Below are 19779 nucleotides of genomic sequence, written 5' to 3'. Positions count from 1 at the left end.
AGTTTCTACATTACAGAATTTGTAAATTAGAGTCCAGACAATGGCCTTTCTCTCACATTATCCTCTGCTTCCTCCTCCACTCAGTGAAGAAGAGCTAAGCATAAATATACAGTATTAGGGCAGTGGAATGATAATTTCGTTATGTTTTGTTGGTTGTGATTTTTTTGCCATGTCAAGTCAATAAGAAATTTTTTCTATGATAATACCTCATTATCATATTAAAAATGGTTGATTGCATCTGTTTAATCATACTTTGCCCGAAAGGCGACTCAAAAAGATTGAAAAATGGAGTTTAAGTTAGACTTTTAAGCATCATTGGCTGCCTTTACATTTGCACAGATAATGCTATATCTTTCTTAAAATATTTTTTTGTCACTGCTGCCTCCATAAGTGGATGTCTGGAAGAAAATATAGCATTGCTACAGTTTAGTATTTCCAACTCAAATTTCCTTTTCTTCTTCCTTTCAAGAATTTATATATTTAACTGCATTGTGAAAGATTAGACAGATAAAGAAGCTTTCAGCAGAATCACAATACAGGTAATTAAGGGTCTGTCAGCATTTCCATTATGAACTCCATTTAGTATTAAGGGCTTAGCATTTTTCCATCATTTCAGAAAATGTCAAGCTGAAAGCTGGCATGCAGATTAGCAGCCTGGATGCAAATTTGTTTACACAAAATATTTAAATCTGCTCAGCTGTTTTAGATTTAGAGATCAGCCAGAAACTTTAAACTCTCAGGGCTCCTCATGTGTTTCTGCCAAATTCTAAACCAAATTAGTTAAAAAAAAAAAGTGATTGGTTAATAAACTTTTGACTCATTGTCTTCTAAAATTTTGATATTATTTACTTTAAACTTTAAAAAGGATTTTAGATTTTTGGTCATCTTGCAACTGTATCCTTACTCCTGCCATCTTTATAAATGAATGATGAATTAGAATAGGATTTGAAAATGATAATAAAACCTGATTATTAATCTTGTAGTCTGAAGCATTGTTTTTGTCGACTCACTTAACTACTCTCATAAGACAATGAACCGAAAGGGACCAAAGCCTGAAAGGTTTTTGAGTGTCAATAACTTACCCATCTAGCTCTAATATCATTTTAGGGTACTGGCAAATAGAATGTGCTGGAGTTCATCTATTACAGCTTTTCAGTTTCATCAGTTCAGTCCCATGCAAGATATAAACAGTTTTGTAGAGCTATCACATCCTAAATAAACTCCTCTGTATTGAAATGAGTATTTTGCTTTTTAGTATCAATCTGCTCTGTTCTGCTAAAAGTCAATGACAAATCTTCAGTTCAGTGGGGACAAGCTCTAAAATAATCTACTGGTAAATATTTCAATAAGGTTATAATTGAATGAATGATCACTCTTTTCAAAAGTGATCATGAGAAGTAAGACGCTTTAAATGGGAAGACTGAGCCACCAAGCAGTGTGAAATAGAAACACTGTTAGGAACACCAACTGAGCCATCAATAGAAAAGAAATAAAAAATAGTATTGTCATGTAAGAAAAAAAAGAAAATAATATTGTAAAATATGGACATTCAAGTAGATAATGGGCATATTTTTAATACTGATAAGAGATGGGAAAAGAGGAAAAATCAAAGATACACCTTCTAAAAAGTGCATAATCATCCAAGTGGGCCAGACAAAAAATAGGAACCTTGCCCAGAGCAATCTGACTTAAAAGCACAAAAAAGGAATGATACAAAAGAGATAGTGGAAATAAAATTTTACATATGAAGTATGGAGGAAGCAGATGAGGAGAAACGGTTGATAAAAAAAATATACCCATATCAGTTTGGCCAGAGGATGTTTACCTACAGGACACTGTACTAGCTTAATAATGCAAAATAATAAAGCTTGTAAGAATGAAGAAAACGTTCTTCAGAAAACACCTTACAGTTATGTTTTCAGAAGTGATGATTCAATACTCATTGCATTGCATACAATATTCTAAAATAAACTATCCATTTTCCATATAGTTACTTCAGATCTATTGTAAATTCCAGGAGGAAATTCATGTCTCCTTAATAATTACAGTGGTTCTGATGAGCAGATTCTCTCCTTAGTTGGTATCTGTGGCACACTCTGACTCAGATTTGTGTTAACTCAGCTGTCAATGGATTTCAAAGAGGGGACAAATACAGGAGGCCCCAAAGGGAGCAATTTGGAACAGTACCTTTCACAAGTCAGATACACAGCAAACCCTCCTGACTTCATTGGAATACACAAAGTCAATGGGAGCACGTGTGTAACAGCACCCCGACAAATCTAGCCTGGTTTTACAATATGCAATTGTTTTCCTTTTATATGTAATTATTTTCTTATTCTACACTATTATGTAGAATCCAGAGTCCCAACAAGTCAGTGGTCATCCCAGAACAATGATATTAGTAAAGGATTAACAGGAGTAATATTAGATCTGTAAAATTTCTCTTATCATGTCACTTGGAGAGTTGAACTGTATACATTAGAGCTTGAAAAACCAAGAAGATATATCTTGGATTTCCAAAATATATCAAGTGTTCCACTTTTAACTATCTGATTCTATACTGTTCATTTATACACAAGTGAGTGTAAAAATATCTCACTATCAAATTCTGGACTTTTTTTAAAGTGTGTTTTAAAGTTTTCTTCTTTGGGGTGAATGGGTATTATTTTGGTTATCAAAAAATAATCAGGGAAAAAGGCACGAGATACTAAAGAATGAAAAGAAATGTAACTGAAAAACCACTCTTCCAATCTTGCATTTTTTGGAGATGATATAAAATCCAAAGAACTTCCTGGAAAATTTAGTAAGTCTAATCTATGACTCTAAGGCTGGGAGGACATTACATTTCCTAGCATATTACCCTTACATGATTATTACTTTGGGCCAAAAAAGGACTTTACAAATTACATGGAAATTGAAGAGAACTTTCTATATTTTTCTGCAGGCTTTATGTTATTGGGACTTTTCCAGCAGTACTTGTGGAGTGGGAAGAGAATTTGGGAAGGGAGCCCAGAAGTGCAGAGGAGGCTGAATAAATTCAGAAAAATTACAGGAGCTAGTTGATGAGCTAGATTTGAGTGTAGTAAAAATATATGGCTAGAGCTTAGGAGAATGGTGGGGTTTTTCATGGGTAGTCTAATTTAAAAGTAGCTGAAAATAGTGTAGAAACTCATACATGTTTCAATGGACTGCAATTGTAGTACTAGAAAGATTTAGGAATTTTGAAGCACATCCTTAGGAAAGTTATGGAGGTAGGCATGCAGGAGTCAGCAGTGCTGTTGAACTTGTTCTATATTAAACATTATTCTGTTGCTCATTTCTATATCAGATAAATAGCTTTGCAAATCAAACATTTGTCAGTACATTTTCAAAAAGACTGTGTCTTACGTGGTTGATTGGTGCAACTTTCCACTGCTGACAGTGCAAATGCCAATATACTTCAGTGTATTATACCAATAAAAACTCTCTAATCAGCTGAGAACTTTTGTGAGCATTATATTGATGCAAAGATTGTCCTTTTGTTATATGTTATTAAGTATACATATTTCTTCTCTTGTGGTCACTAAAATTGCAGAGCACTCATCACTCAGCACTGCTGGGTTAACAGTTGGACTTGATGGTCTTTGAGGTTCTTGCCAACCCACCCAATTCTGCAACAAGCATTGCTCAAGTCAGCAGGAGCCATATCACTGGAGTGTCAGCACAGAAGCGTTCAAGGGAAATCACAGATGATGAGAGCATAGCCGTGAATTAGGCAGAATCCTTCCTGACAGAGGGCACAGTTACAGATGCCTGCTACCAGGAGTGCTGGTGTGTCTGCTTCCCTGCATGGCCCTGGAGATGCAAGAAAAAAGCATCTGTTACCACAAAGCCAATGGCCATGATTATGTCAGGTGGCCAAAGACCTATTCTTTTCTTCCCCAAGTCTTTGCTTAGCCATGTAAGCTTCCCAAAAGTCAGGATTTGAACTTTTGGTTTCCACTATATTTCAGTTATTTTGATTTTGACTCGCATATTAGACATCTTTAAAATAAGGCAGGGGCAAATACAAAGAATTTGTTAGAAAAAAATGCAATAAAACTAACATGGAAACTTTCTGATTTTTGTGCTTTGGTTTTATTAGCTAATTCAGCATTTTCAATGTAACTCCATACTGGAATATATGATAGCCTGATACAAGTAAAACCAAATTGCATTTATAATTAAATTTGAAGCATTTTGAACTGAAATCTATTTTCTTAAGTCCTCTTAGTTCCTCTGCAGCCATTAGCAGCATTGTGAAAATTCCAAAATGCTTTACTGAGAAACAAAAGAAATTAATATGAAATCTTGAAGCTAGGTTAAAAAATTGCTGTACTTCACCATATGTCCTGACAAAAACAGGACCATTCTGGTGTTCTAGGGACTACACCTGACATTGTATTAGCATACAAGCATTACACTGAATCCAGTAAACTCATCCTTAGAACTGCTGATGTGACCATCAATGAAATGGGGAAAGGGCATTTTCCTACTGTATCCAAATATATAATTTATTTTCCCTTAATCATAAACAATTTACTTGTGTAATCCTTAGGTTTACAATGCAATAAGACCACTTCAAATTAAAATATCAAGCATATATTGCAAAATACATAACTTCTGTTGTAATTAATATTTATGTACAGAATAATATATATGTACAGAAAATTGTAATTCAAAACTCAGTACAAAAAGAAACAGGAAAATCTACTCTCAGAGATCTTATTCTGGACTCTCCTTTTGCCTTCAATGGGCTCATACAACAGGCAGCTTAGAGGTTCTTTTAATATCCTGTTTTACAAATTCTAGGTACCTTTGGGTCAAAGCTCATACAAAGAAGCAAAAATGCAACTTTTAGTATAGGCTTTTAGAATACTTTTAATTAGACTAAGCTTCATTTCCCAAAATAATTGCACAGCAATCAAGAAAGCTAACTATAGTAGACTGTGAAGTTTTCATTCTGGGTCAGATTAAATAGTGGAGAAAAGGTTTTGTAATTCAAGTAGTTCCATCTCAACACTATGTTCAATGAGAATATGTGTACTTTGCATTTCTGAGGTTCATTTTCACTAAGGACTCCAAACTACTAATTTCCCTCAAAGGCTTTGTTCTATTCTTCTACCTTAACCAAGGTATCTGCTTGCTGGGTTTGAAACCGGCTCTATGAGGAGATAATGATGGCAGAGGGTTCATTTCAACTGCACTGAAATGCAGCCACCTCTGAGATATGTCAGGCTCTTCAAATGATAACACCAGTATTAAAATAAACCAGAAGACAGCGCAGAAATGCTCATTTTTTTGTATACTTGAAAGGTGATTAGACGTTTTCAATCTACTAAAAAAAAACCAGCTTATAGAAACTATATCTGGTAAAAAAACCCTAAATCACTAGGAATAAATATGGCAGTCAATTCCTAATTTTTTTTTAATTACTGGTTTTAGTAACTAGTGTTTTTTCTTTTCATCAAGCTTTTCTCCTAACAAGTATACCTAGCTATCACTATTACCGCTCTTCTTTTGTTAGTGAAATCAATTATGCATTATAGTAGAACTTCCTTCTGAGATTTGGAATACACAATAAATTAAGAGGTAATAGATAATTTAGGAAGCACATAAGTTTTGAGTTGTTACCTGTGCCTTTGACAGGTAACAATGCAGTCTTTTGAATTTCTTCATAACATAATCAAATATGTGGATATAATTTCCACACATATACATATTTCCATGAGAATTGAATCAAACTAGTTACATGCATAAGGCTAATAAGATACATAAATAGGGGAAACAGACAGAATAGAATTCAAGGTCAGAAATAGTGATTCAATAGCAGTATAATCCAAGTAATCAACTCAGTCATTTCTGCCTCAAGCCTCCAAATTCTTTCAGTTCTTTTGCAAAGACAGTCTGTGCTATTTACAGGCCTTGGGGGATGAGAATTCATCACCCCAGGAATGCTTCTGTGGTTAAGTTATTTACAGTTATTTTCCTTATTTCTATGATACAATGCAAATATGACACATGACGCTATGAAGCATTTTGTAGAATCCAAGGGAAAATGGGCAGTCCATCTCTCTGTGTCTGTGCTGGCTGCATCCCATCTTGTTTTTCAACAAGAGTTCTATGAGAGGAGCAGCCCTGCTGGGATCCCTTGTTTGCCATTCATCAATACACCGGGGCTCCCCCTTTATGAGTAACACTGTTCCTAAATCTATAAACTTACCCAACTAAGATTTCAGGCCCTGGGAAGGGCATGATGAATTCCCACTATTTTCATCTTTGACATTTACAACAGTACTCAGCATCTGTAATGCTGAAATTATGAAGCCATACTAAATCTTACACGTTCTGTGAGAACAAAGCAATGCAGCAATGATTGTAAATCTGCCCAGGAAAGGTAAACAACTGACTGTAAACAAGTACAAATGTAAATGTGTTTCTGTGTGTATATGTGTATTTTAAATAATCCTCCTTATAGTCCCATATCCTTCTCCATTCTACTTCCCAGAAAATAAGCTGGATATTGGGAAGGAGTTTTTCAACATTTTCTACTACTAGTTTTTTTTTTTTTTTTTTAAGGAGTTTTAAAATTGGTGCATTACATGTCACACCCTGTTCTATTTAGGCCTAAGATAATTGCCAAATATTGTCCCTTGAATTTTAAATAAAGACAAATGTTATCTTTTTTTTGTAAAGAAATTGTACCATTTCATTGACAAGGAAACATTCTTCTGTAAATTTGGTTAAAAGGCATGTGTCTAAATCTTGTAAAAGTTATGGAATTTTGCAATAAACTCTAGCATGGAAATTACTTAAAATTTTGAGGTAAGGTTTATAACCTTGCAATAATTGATTTTATCAGATGTGGCTCTGATTTATGACTTAAAAATTGCTTCCTCAAAAATCTCACATAGTAAGAGCTGTCTTAAAAATACAAGGGTTTAAGGAAAAAAATCAACAGCTTAGACCAAGTTGTCTGTTCTCTTCTGACTGCTCTTTCCTGGAAATTGCTTTGTAAGGTAATTGGCAAACTAATTTCCCTAAATGCTTTGTTCTATTCTTCTACCTTAACCATTATGGTCAGAAACACAACCTGAATGATGTGCATCAGCAAGTAGTTGAAGCTGAGATATCACAACTCCATGGAATTAGAATTGAAGTTTCCTATAAGTAGGGGAAAAAACCAAAACAACAACAAATTTTACAGCAGATCATAAAGCCTTTCTTATTCCAACCATTCCAATTTATCAGATTCTGTAGAATTAAAATTTTATATATAATTTTAATTTATTTTACAGATGCTTTTTTTTACTTATACTGTTTCTCTGTCTCTCAGTATCATAATGCTGGACTCACTTGGCCTTGCTTCAGAGATGTTAACATGTCCCCCAGACTCTTACTAGAGCCACCTCAAAATGTAATGCTCAATACCTCTGAAAATCAGACAATGTCTAAGACAGTATTTTTTTTAAAGCTACAACACAAGGCTGTCTTATTCTTCAGAACATTTTCCCTGAAAAGTTGTTACAATCAGGCAAATTGAACCATCCTCACAGGATATTTTAAAACTTTTTCAAATTTCTCTGAAAGAGTATGTGATTTTCTTTCTTGTTACCAGATACATGTGCATTCAATGGGTTTGAATCAGATTTTGTGGGTAGATCTTCACATCATGTCAACAACAACCAAATTCATCACAAATATTCATACAAACCAGTGCTTTCAGCCAGATGAAGAGTGGAAAGAATGCAGGATTTGTATTAATGCCATGGTATGGAATGGGGATGGAAGGCAAGGCAAGGCAAAGCAGAGCAAGGGAAAAAAGCAGCAGAATGAAAGACAACAGACAAATGAACGGAACACAGGCCAGTCCATGCCTTTCCAAATGTGATATTTCAAAAGCAGCCTCTATCTTAGGAGATCCAAAGCTGTTGGCTGCTGCAATCCAGGAAGTGCTAGTCACTCCACTTGCTGTGTTTCTGCAGTCTTTCACTAGCCTGCCGCTAATTGTGATGGTTGGAGATAGAGGACACTAAGCTAGATGGGCAATTATCCTGCTAGACTTGTGGCTCAAAAACATCCTCCCCCGCCCCAAACACAAGCAAACAAGGAAAAAACCACCGGTAGACTACAAGTTTCTGCTATGATTCTGCACAGGAATTTTGGAAAAGGAGGAATTTTGAAGCACATCCACAGAATTCTTTAGGTCTCATGCACTGCTGCTGGCAAACTGAGATGCTGATTATGGAGTTGAAGGTACAGCCTGTCCCTCTCCACCCTGGATGGCTGCTCAAGAGCTCAGCCTCTCGCAGAGGAACGGGCTGGTTGTGCTTAGGGACTGGGGGCTATTTCTGCGTGTCAGCCGAACAAACCAATCAGCCGACCCTCCTAGAGCTGCCTTAGACTTGTCGGCCGAAGAGGCGCAGGAGTGACCGAGATGAAGTCAGCAAAGCCCAAGGACGGGATTCCGCCAGCAGGAGCGCCCGGCGGCGCGGACACCTCGGGGGCTGCGGGCCCGGGACCGGCGCGGGTGGAGCTGCCCGGGGCCGGCTCCGCCTTGGGACTGCCGCCTCTCACAGTGACACGGAGGAAAGCGGAGCTGAGGCTCTCCTGTGCCCTTTGTGAGCCCCGAGTGGCACCGGCAGGGAAAGGAGAAGCCGTCCCTGCTGGCGCTGCCGGGAGGGGCCGTGTGCTGCTTCACTGCTGCCCTGCAGGAGAGGAGGAGGAGGAGGCGAGCGCTAAGCGGGGGCACGGCCATGCTGTGTTTTAGCCCTGAGAAAGGCGGGGGTGACAGAGGTAACTTTGGCTGCAACCCTGAAGAGCTGCATAGAAAACACGGCGAGCGGCGTTTGCGCAGCCCGCTGAGCACAGCCAGCCCCGTGGCACCCGCGGCAAAGGGGCTCCCCGGAGGAGGGTGTGGAGGGGTTGGAAAGGAAGGACCACGCTGTCCCCGCTCCGGTCAGTGTGTCCCTATCCCTGCGTGAGTACATGCACAAACACACGAACTTACTCAACACACACACATCACACAAAGATGCAGCGCGGGCATCGACCATCGGGATGTGAGGAAACCTGAACCTGCTGCTACTCTCCGACCATTCCCGCCTCGGGGACAGAGCCAGCAGCATCTCCCTGCGCCCAGCCGGGCCCCAGTGGGGAAAGCCATCCGCCAGTAATCTCATACCCATCGTCAGTAACTGCATAAATCAAGTGACTGGGAAGGAAGCGGTGGGGAGGGGCTGGCAGAGCATGAAGGGAAAGGGATTGAGGTTGGAATGAGGGAAAAGGGAGATGGCAGAGGTGGTTAAAAGAAGCAGAGCACGCTTTGTCCCTGCTAAATACTCCCACATGCCAGGTACCCATCACTGGAAATGGAAATGCTTTTCATCTTCTCATCACTTCTCTTGTCAATGAGCCGTTTAAAATCTCAGTGCTTCATCTCCCTTTCATTTTAAAAGCTGCCCTTGTTCCGCTTGTCACAACTGAAAGAGGGGAACAGAGGAACAACAGCAGCGGCAAAGCTTCATTTTAGCGGGCAGACAAAAGTCGACCTTGGTGCTCTCTCTTGGAGAGACAGCCAAGGAGCAGAGATGGAGGATTTGCCTCCACTATCTATCACAAGCTTTTTTTTTTCTTTTTCTTTTTTTTCTTTTGGTGGAAGGAGGTGCCAAATCGAAGGCATGCAAGTCTTTTGCTAAATCCCAGGAGGCAATGCTCACTGATGCTGCCTAATTTTTTCCCACTCTTTCATGCTCTCTTCCACACTTTCTGTAAGGGAGTTGGACAGTGGAGCTTTCCATTCCCTCATCCTCAATATTTGGTTTGTATCTCCCTTGCCTCAATGGTGCTTCTCATTTCTCCCATGGTGTGAGGGGAGGGAGCTTTCCTGGATGCCTCGTTCATCTGAAGGGAAGAGCACAGGATTCACCACCCCCTGTAACTGATCAGGAATCACTCTGCTCGGCCTTTTCTCAAGGCGGGTTCGTGGATGTGTTCGTTTTAATGCCTTTCACACCACTCAGTTTTCAGTGGTGTCATTTCTTTGCTTTTTTACTCCATTCCTATTGAAGGAAGATTTTGTTGGAGATGGTTCCATGGCATAAGTGGGATATTGTATAAGCAAGACTAATTGAAAAAGGAACAATTCCTTTTTATTTAGCTCTTCCTATCACTCCTTCCTCAGCAGTTCTTACAATTTCCTTTCTTCCACCTTCCCCTGCTTTCTTCTCCCTTTTCTAACCCCTTTCAATGTTGTTGAAGGTTCCAAAGAGTCATGAATTTATAGATAAACGTGAAGGATTTGTTTTGTCCATATTAATATATCCAAGTAAAGCCTAATTATCCAGATGTGAGCGTGGTTCCTCAAGCATCCGGGGATAGTTTGGCATATGTAATGATGGGAGAGCTGTGGATCAAGACTGGGGAAACGATGTCAGGACAATGACAAAAATTGGAAAAGCCTGAGAGGCAAATATCAAGCGAAGCTGTGGAACTGGTCTGGATGACAGGAATGACAGCAACAGTTTGGGTGTTATGATGTGGTGCTGGACTGTTCAGTAGAAATGTTTAAACAAGGAAGGGTATGGGTGGGAGCTTGCAGAGATGGGGTGTGGTAAAAAGGCCTTGCAAAGCAATGGTAGAGTAGATGTAGGATCTGTGGAGTCATCTTGCTCCCAACATCTGCAATATTTTACGTGGGCAGGTATTCATTCATCCTTTGCCTCTGCTTTCTGGGGGCAGGAGCTCTGTTGACACAATGGGAATGTAAATCTAAGTAAAATGCTTTCATTCACGGGAGTGGAAGAAGAATTAAGATAAACGTCCAGAATAGATGCAGTGCTGCAGTCAGTGAGTGTAAGCCAGCTCTGTAAGGCTTGGCTGCCTAAAGGAACCCACATCCAGAATGTAAAACATCACCTCCTGGGTCGGCAATTTCTGGGCGAGCTGCCCCAGTCCAAAGGAAGTCTATGGAAACTACCAGGATCGGGGAAGCTTAGGCCCTAATAATGGGAAGAAGTAGAAACAGCCAGTTTTCCAAAACCCTTTTTTCCCTTTTTCTTGGGCTGTTTCTGGCGCTCCATCGCAGCTTTTGCCCTCTGTGCTCAGCGTTTTTTCCTCACCCCACCCCCAAGGGCAAGCGGCGGCTCTCAACAGGTGCTGGGGAAGCCGCTCCGCTCCGCTCCGCGCGGCGCGTCCCGCGGTCGGGTGCTGCCGCCCCGCGACTCGCGCTCACCTCGCAGCCGCCGCGCCGGAGCCCCCGCACCGCACCGCGCCCGCACCGCTCCGCTCCGCTCCGCACCGCGCCGGAGCCCCGGCACCGCACCGCGCCCGCACCGCTCCGCACCGCGCCGGAGCCCCGGCACCGCACCGCGCCCGCACCGCGCCGGAGCCCCGGCACCGCACCGCTCCGCACCGCGCCCGCACCGCTCCGCACCGGAGCCCCGGCACCGCACCGCGCCCGCACCGCACCGCGCCGCGCCGGAGCCCCCGCTCCGCTCCGCGCCGGAGCCCCCGCTCCGCTCCGCGCCGGAGCCCCGCATCGCCCCGCACCGGCCGGCAGCCAGCCCGGGGCTGCCCACCCTGGCACCCGGCACCCAGAACGCGCTCATGGCAGAAGGCTGAACCGGGGAAAGGAAATGCCCCCAAAGGCCCGGGCCGGTGCCGACAGCGAATCGTCTCCAGACCGGGGCAGAGCGCCGGGAGCGGCTCCTTCAATAGATGCAAACACAGAAAGGCTGCCTTTAATTACAGGGTGCATAAACGTCGCAGGCAAGCCCCTTGGATACCCCGCGTCAGGATAACGCGGGATGAGGTAAAAGCCCTCCAGACCCTCCCCGTGAAACGCGAATTGTCTTTTTCAACGCGATGCAAATGGGGGGAAAAGCAGCTGCAAAGCTCTACAATAAACTGTTTCATCCAAGCCAGCGCCAGCTCAGGAAGGCACGCCTTTGAATGCCACCCCCACAAGACACCTCCTTCCCACCCGTGCAGGCAACCTCTGTAGGCGATAACCAAGTCTAAAAACTCGGGGGGATCGATAATGTCTACTAAATATTCTGAGAGTGTATGAGTGTGGCGGGGAGGAGGGATGAGGATGAGGAGGGGGATAAAAGGGTGATTAATCGGATATTAATCACTGGCCACAAACAAGGGGAGATTATTTCGGGTAGGCAGCCGACTGTGGGGAGTAGCAGAATAGATCCTTTTACTGAAGGCACGCGTGATGGGATCGGCGCTTCGCTGTTTAGCGATGCCTGTGTAATTCTGCAGGTGCACATTATTCAAGCCACATATTTCTTCTTTTCTCTGTGTGTAGCATTTCCCTTAACTGCCTGCAAGCACAGACTTAGTGAAGACATTTATGCCGCTAAGTAGACATTTCCTTTTTGCCCTCCTTTCATGAACACAGAAGCAAGAAGAAAGCAAAATAGCCGCTGCCTCGGGGGAAAAAAATTAGAGATAAAAACCACCACCCAAACTCCCTCACACACATCAGAGAAAAGGGACCAAGCGAGGGAATAGAGAAGGTGTCGATCTTTGCACCCAGCGACAGACCAAGGCTGAATTACTAAGGCACCTTTCCGGCAGCCGGGGAGCCCTGCATGCGTACAGACAGCTGAGCGTGAAGCGCATTTCGGGCTGCGAGACGCCTGCGAGTACGCTGGGCTCCTCCGTAACTTTCCCCACGCAACGGGTTAAACTAATAAGTGCATCGATACAGGCATTCCCGCAAAGATCCCGCTGCTCGACCGAAATCCAGAATTGTAGGTAATCCCCCCACACACCCGGCACTAACATCATCGTCACCTTAAAAAAAGTGAACCAGTGGAATTTGTTTGAATATACACTAGTTAGAGGCTATATGAACCAACTCACGTCTCCGTTTGAGCATACTGCAAGAATATTTATTGAGCCCCGGCTCAGTCACTGCATTGAACGCCAGCTCTGGCAAGCAAATACATTTCCTATCTCCGAAGAGAGCTCTGAATCAACTCCTTCTTTCCTCCCCGCCTTAGAGATCGTTTATATATTTCCATTGCAAAGTACCAAGGGCAAAAATATAAAATAAGAGATAAACATATTTTGAAATACACCTTGATACAAGGCGAGAGCTTGCAACGCCCTGACAAAAAGCAAATGGACCCCTAAAAATATACCACTCAAATACTACCCTACCTTTCACACACGAAACCATCAATAAAAAGACGAGGTTCCAAAATGTAAATCCACTTTTAATCTCCATTTTCTTCACCAGGATGAAGTCCAGCCGGCCACATTTAGTACATCCCCTTTCCCAAAAGTCTCCTAATTTCGATTCCTTTGCACGGATTTCCCCTCTGCAGATCCCTTTCATATTATTCTTGAGAGCTCCTAATTCCTATTCCTCGGCCAGGCGCAGCGGAGTTGTTGCTGTTGATGGTGCGCGGTCACAGCTCGGAGTGAATGGTGTTTCTGGGATACCACAGCAACCTTGACGAGGACTCAACCATCTCTCCAACGGGGGCACAAAGTCTCCGCTACTCTCGATCGTGTCTTTTCCTCCCCCACCCCCCCCGCTACCCCAACTCCCTGCGCAGCCGAAACCCACCACAATCCTCCCTCCTCGCAGCATCCACCGGGAGCCACGGGAGAGCACCTCAACGCTCACACTCGCTCTCTCCAATAAACTCCGAACAGTATTTGCAATTGAGACTCTCCCCCCACCCCCTTGCTCTCTCAAGAGGATCAGTTCTGCCTGGGAGAGCGGCTCGGGAGATAACGGAGTGCCGGGATCCCCCCGCCGCCCGCCGGAGCCTGGGGCGGCCGGCGCGGCGGGCTCGCCCATCCCGCCCGCGGCAGCAATCACAGCCCCGTTATTGAGCACGCACGTGCGGTGCTCGGGGCTGCCATCGCCACAGCGGCTCGCACACAGCGGCTCGCCCGCGCCTTCGGGCACACAGCCCGCGGCAGCGAGCGCGGCCCCGGGGATGCGCAGCCTGGTTGCTCTGCGCGGGGACATGAATTACAGGCCGGGCGCGGGGGAGCGGCGGGCACAGCCCGGGTGCCCGTGAGCGCAGCTGAGGGACCCCCTTGGCGCGGCGGGCGGGGGCCGGGGCCGGCGGGCGGGGGCTCCCAGCGGGCCGGGCCGGGCCGGGCCGGGAGCGGAGCGGGGGCGGCGCGGCCGCGGCTCCGCCAGAAGAGCGCGGGCGCCACCTGCCGGCCGCCGGGGCGGGGAGCGGGGGGGCTGCGGGAGCGGCGCTGCCCCGGCCCGGGGAACCCGAACCGCGCCCGGGGCTGCCCTGCCCGGCCCGCCCAACACCGCGCAAGCTGCGCGGATCCGCCGCTGCGGGGAGCTCGTGGAGGGGCGGGCAGGCACCGCCCGCGGTGCGGGGGCGCGCACGTGGGTGGGCGCGGGGGTGTTGTCCCAGGTGTGCGGGGGCGGTGGGGATGGTGGCGGCGCATTTCTGCGCGTAAGCGCTGCGCGCGTGTGCCGGCCCCGCAGTGCGTGCGTGGGAGGTTTCTCTGGGGGCGGAGTGCGTGTTTGGGTGCGCGAGTGGCTGTGAGTGTTCGCGCTGCACGAGTGAGTGTCTGTGCGTGCTCGTTTGTGCTGCCGTGACGAGTGTGAGTGCGTGTGTGGTGTTTGTGCGTGTGCTCGTGTGTGCAAGTGCTTGTATGGTTCGGTGCGGGTGTGTGCGCACACGTGTTTTGTGCATATGTGCACGCTTCAGTGTTTGAGTGTGCGTGGATTCTTTCCGGTGCCTCTGTGTATGTGTGTGCTTTGTGCACGTGTATTCGTGTGAATGTGCTCTAACACGTCAGCATGTGTGCCTCTGACGTGCTTTTGTCTTGCACGTGTGTGCACACCGGTTTGTTCACACACCTGTTAATTCATGCAGGTTTGTGTGTATGAGTTGTTGCATGGAAGATGCAGTGCATGTGTGCACATGCACATATGTTAAATGTGTGACCTATGTAAATGCATAATCTGAAGTGCCGATGGAAATGGACATGGGTGTATGAGCTGAGAAATTCTGGCAGCCTGTAATAAAACACGTCTTTGAAGGTGTGTCCACAGAGGGGTTTGCATTTCCTTGTGTTGAACTGGGTGGAGATGTGTCTTTACATGCCTAGAGTGCATTTTTGGAAAGATCTGTCCTGGTTAGGAAATTGGAATGTGAACTGAGGCTTTCTGTATAGGTGTAGGTGCATGTATGAAATTTTATGAGCACATACTTGTATACATACACAATATATGTAATAGTGCCACAACACCATAGATAAATAGTACTGAAGAAATCTGTAAAGGTAATGATTCACCCTTTACTGCCAATTCTGCTCCCATGTGGGTGTCAGGGTGAGCAGGATGTGCCTTTTCCACCTGTACTTAAACCCTCTTTCAGTGAGGCCAGCAGTGATTCAGTGTGGCTCTGCACATGGCTGGCTGTGCCCACCCCTATAGCTCTCATGTGTGAGGACAGAATCACTTCAGCTACAAGTGCTGACACTAACCAGTCCCATTGGATCCATACATGTTTGTTGACTGGGGAGAAGCCAAGATATATATTTCACAGCCCTTTGTACCATCCACAGCCTTCTCTTGCTGACACATAAGTCCTGAAGTGTGACTACTGTAACTGAAACTTGGTAGGCTTGTTTGCTTCCTCTGCAGTGACACAAGAATGTGATTGCACAAGTGATGTGAGCCTTGTGTTGGTGTTAAGGGCAGTGCCATGGTAGGATCAGTGTTATGACAAAATTTAATTTTAAATTTTCAACATTTTTAAAACAAGTGGTTCTTATTTTAGCTAAAGTGGGATAGGTGAAAATCACTCTGTTCTAAACCTGTCAACTGCATTTATTAATTATGGAATCTCTCTCTTTACTAGATACATGTATTTACATTTATGCATGTAACTGTAATCCATTTTTTCAAGAGAAATTCAAAACTGACGACCTGTGCTTTCAGAACAGCATAGATGGCCGGACCTCAAATATTCATATTTTGGGGTGTCCTTGGAATAAAAGTCTGCCTTTATTCCCCCGAGAACACTTTCTGGTTCTGAAATTCAAAATCCCTTGGGGTAAATACTTTATCAGTTGTAGAGGATAAGAAATAGATACTGAAGATATAGACTTGTTATTTCTAATTCATGCATTGCATTGCTCAGTACTTCAATACCTTAACTTGTTTAGAGGTCTTACTTTAATGTCATTAGAAGTCACATCTGTTTGGCATCCAAAAAGATTTATGCTGCAAGTTACCGGTCTTACTTCTGGAAATGAACTTTTGGTTCATCAATTAGATGCTCAACATGAACAAAGAATTGTTTACAGTTGAAAAAGGAACCAATTTTTTTTTTTGTCATAAAATTCCTACTAATTTTCAATGACCCTTAGGTTTTCAAGTAATTTAGATGCATTTTAAAAATAGCACTTCAGCTACTAAGGCAAATGCTAGGTACATTTGGTAGTATTAGTGCTAGAGATGGACTGGAATTTCTTCATAGTTCACCCCCCACCCCAACCCTCCAACACGGTGATGTTGCATTTTTCTCATTATTGATTTGTTGTTCAAGACCAGTGTCCCATAACCTTCTGTGTGATTCTGGGTTCAAGTTATAGATTATGCTGTATGTTTCATACTCATAATGTGTCCTCCACCTCCTCCATCTTAGTTTTCCTTCCTTTCTTTCCCCTCTCTCCTCTCCTTTCTTCCCTCAATTTCTTCTTTCTTTCCTTCCTTCCTTTCTTCCCTTCTTTCTCTTTTTCCTTCTTGTCCTTCTTTACTCTGTTTTTCTTCGTCCCTTTGTGTTTTATGCTTTCTTCCTCATTCTTTTTCTTTCTCACCCTCTTTTTTTCTCCTTCTCTCTCTTCTCACTTTTGGCATGGTCAAGCTTATTGATCATTTGGGTATCAGTCAAGGATGAAAGTGACTTGGCAAGGACCATTAAGTCAATCACTATGATTAAATACTCCCAAGAATTTTAAAATGTGCTGAAATCAGAAATGGGCAGATACTTAGCTGTCTGACCTGTCAGGCACATGAATATCAGCATTGCTAGTGGAAAACTTGTATCCCAGACCTGACAGGGTGTGATGCCTTAGTTACACTATCTGTAAGCAGGCGCTTACCTCTCAATCTCCAAGAAGTAAATACACCAAAATAGTTCTACAGAATAAGGTGTTACTATTGGTATTCACATCTTCCCCGTTCACAGTTCCCTGCTCACTTTGCCAAGGCAGATCAAATTCAAGTTTGATAATTACATTATGAATTCCTCCTATGTTTTCAGTTGCATTTGTTATTCTTCATTCACTGTCATATACTTTTGTGTGAGGTAGCTGTATTTTGTTAAATAGCTCCTACATTTTGCTTCCAGGTAACGTCACTCTAATTGTGGATAGACTGATTGCTCTGCTTTAAAAAATGCAGTGGGGTCTTCTGTGACAAATAATGCTGTGATTAATACGGTGCACAATGCTTGCAAATACAGACAGCATATGTAGGCATGTGCAAAGCATATAGGCAGTGATATTTAAAAATGAGTATTTCACTTGGGATACAAAATTTATTCATTTATATAATTCTTTTGCAAATCCTGACTGCAGAATATTCTGTATTCCTATAACTTAGTCCATGTGGTTATAAACGCTGGTACGATTCTTGGTCCGAGCTCTGACCCAGAACACAGACTGCATGTGTATCAGTGAGACCTAACATTCTTGAAAACACTAGGAGAGTATTATAAATCTGCTGTAAACGTCCATTTCCTCACTTCGGCTTTTGAACATGTTGGAGTCCTTCAGGGGAGGTCACAAAGAGGAAGACACCATTGTGCCACTCCCACCTCACTCAGATTAGAATAATTTTACTTCATGAAACAGATAATGAATTTTCAATAGAAAAGAGTGCATGGAGATCATTCCACAAATATTGGGATACTATGATGTGCTGCTGTTACTGCTTCATATTCACAGTACAGGATACAGTCATAATGTAAAGATAAGACAACCAAACAATTAAAAGATGTATTAAACAGATACAGTAATGGAGAAAGCTGGAGGGGAAAGGGCAGGATTACTGACCTCTTCTTGACTACTTAAGCTTTTACAAGTAAGGTTCTAAGCTGCCTCTAACACAAAATATTTCAAGAAAATATACTTTCTTTTTGTTCAAGGAAACTAAATAGTGGCAATATTCAAGAGTACCTGCTATAGTTCTGACTTAAAAAATAAAGAGTATTTCCTTCAGATGCACTGTGCATAGAGAGAAGGGGTTCATATGTTTCAGTATCAGAATTAGCTGTGATTTTGTTAACTTCCTGTTAAATGTTCCGTGTATTCTACTAGAGGCCACATGTGAAATCTATTTGCAGACAAGAGAGAGAATGCAATTCTCTTTTATGCAATGTTTCCTGATTTAGATGTTGTACCATAAAACACTTAGTTCTCAAGTGGAATCCAAGGAATTAGTTTTGTTCTACTGCTACAAGATTTTTCTGTCTTAGTGATTACTTTTATTGTATTGTATTTTATTAGTCATGATCAGTCAAGATGAAGTGGGTGTGTAGTTGTGTTTGTTTGAGATTTAGACAATGGGCATTCTCAGCAAAAGCTGTCACTGCTGTAGTGTTCTGCCATCTCTTGTCTGCAGAGTTGGATGATTTGGGAATTCTCTAGGGTATATAAAAACCAGAAGTGTCTGAGTTCTTTACACAGGCAGAATGACTTTTCATATAGTATGTACAATGCCATTAGCTTTGGCAGAATTTATATCTTGATCCCCCTGTGTTTGCTAATGGACTGGTTTCTGTTCAGATACCCATTTGAACACTAGTGTTACCCCTTAGCTCCAGTAATTTAGGACTTTCAGTCTGTGACCAAAAATGCCAATGTTTATTCTGCCCAATGCACTGCTTTTGTGGAGATACAAAGTAAAAGAGAGCATAACAACATGATAGTTCCCCCATGAATGAGATACAGTACAGCATTGTGCAGTGGAAGCTTTCCAAGGGACACTTGAATGGTGAAGGTTTAGAAAATAGAAAAATACATTTTATATGATCATTGCACCAAATAAAATTATTTAATATATACTTGACGACAGAATATCACCTTGGGTTCTATATACCATTGTTTTCCATAATAGGAAATTACTGCACACAGTGTCAGTAGAACAAAAGAGAAGAAAAGGTAAATATTGCAGGGAAATAAGTGTGCTAGGAAATTGCTATGCTTTGTCACTAATGTAATAAGCAAAAGGGAATTATCCAGAATTGCATCACATATTATCCTTCTGTTGTAATAGTACTACTGCAGTATGTAGAGGAAAAGAAGTCAGGAAAGGGTAGTGAAGTGCTGTAACAGGAAGAAAAAAAATTGTATATTTAGTGGACTACGTAGGTAATAAAGTTCATGAGCTGGTGGGAGGATGTTAAACTGTCCTTCAGAATTCCACTCTTCTGTTTGCATTGGATTGAGATATAGTTAAGGTATATTAAACATGTCAGTTATTTACTGCAATTGAGTAATAAGGAAATGCAGTGTATGTACCATCATTCTTCATTGATCAAATCTGAAATGCGTTCCACTGGTGAGTGTAGATTTTCTCTGTAAACTTCTATTTATTCGCTGGTGGGGTGAAAGGAATTGTTTATACAAAAAAAATTATTGCATCCCAGGTTTTGCTTTAATTATTTCTGTGACTTTTTTTTTTGTATTATCTTTTGCAATGTTTTCAATGTCCTTGTATGGTTCTTGAAGTTTCAGGGAAGATAAGCA

At 42.9% G+C, this 19779-nt stretch overlaps 1 protein-coding gene across 3 annotated transcripts in view; it reads right to left on the bottom strand.

Annotated features, from left to right (window-relative positions):
• Positions 1–13372, bottom strand: part of CSMD3 (CUB and Sushi multiple domains 3) — a 586238-nt gene extending 572866 nt beyond the window's left edge. For all 3 annotated transcript variants that reach the window (XM_058820586.1, XM_058820594.1, XM_058820602.1), the window contains exon 1: positions 13195–13372. In XM_058820586.1, coding sequence (XP_058676569.1) covers positions 13195–13372 — 178 coding nt within the window. The remainder of the gene's footprint in view (positions 1–13194) is intronic.
• Positions 13373–19779: the final 6407 nt, after the last annotated feature.

The sequence above is a fragment of the Ammospiza caudacuta genome, chromosome 1, assembly GCF_027887145.1.
Source record: "Ammospiza caudacuta isolate bAmmCau1 chromosome 1, bAmmCau1.pri, whole genome shotgun sequence".
NCBI classification, from domain to species: Eukaryota; Metazoa; Chordata; class Aves; order Passeriformes; family Passerellidae; genus Ammospiza; species Ammospiza caudacuta.
This window is presented reverse-complemented; position numbering and strand designations above follow the sequence as displayed.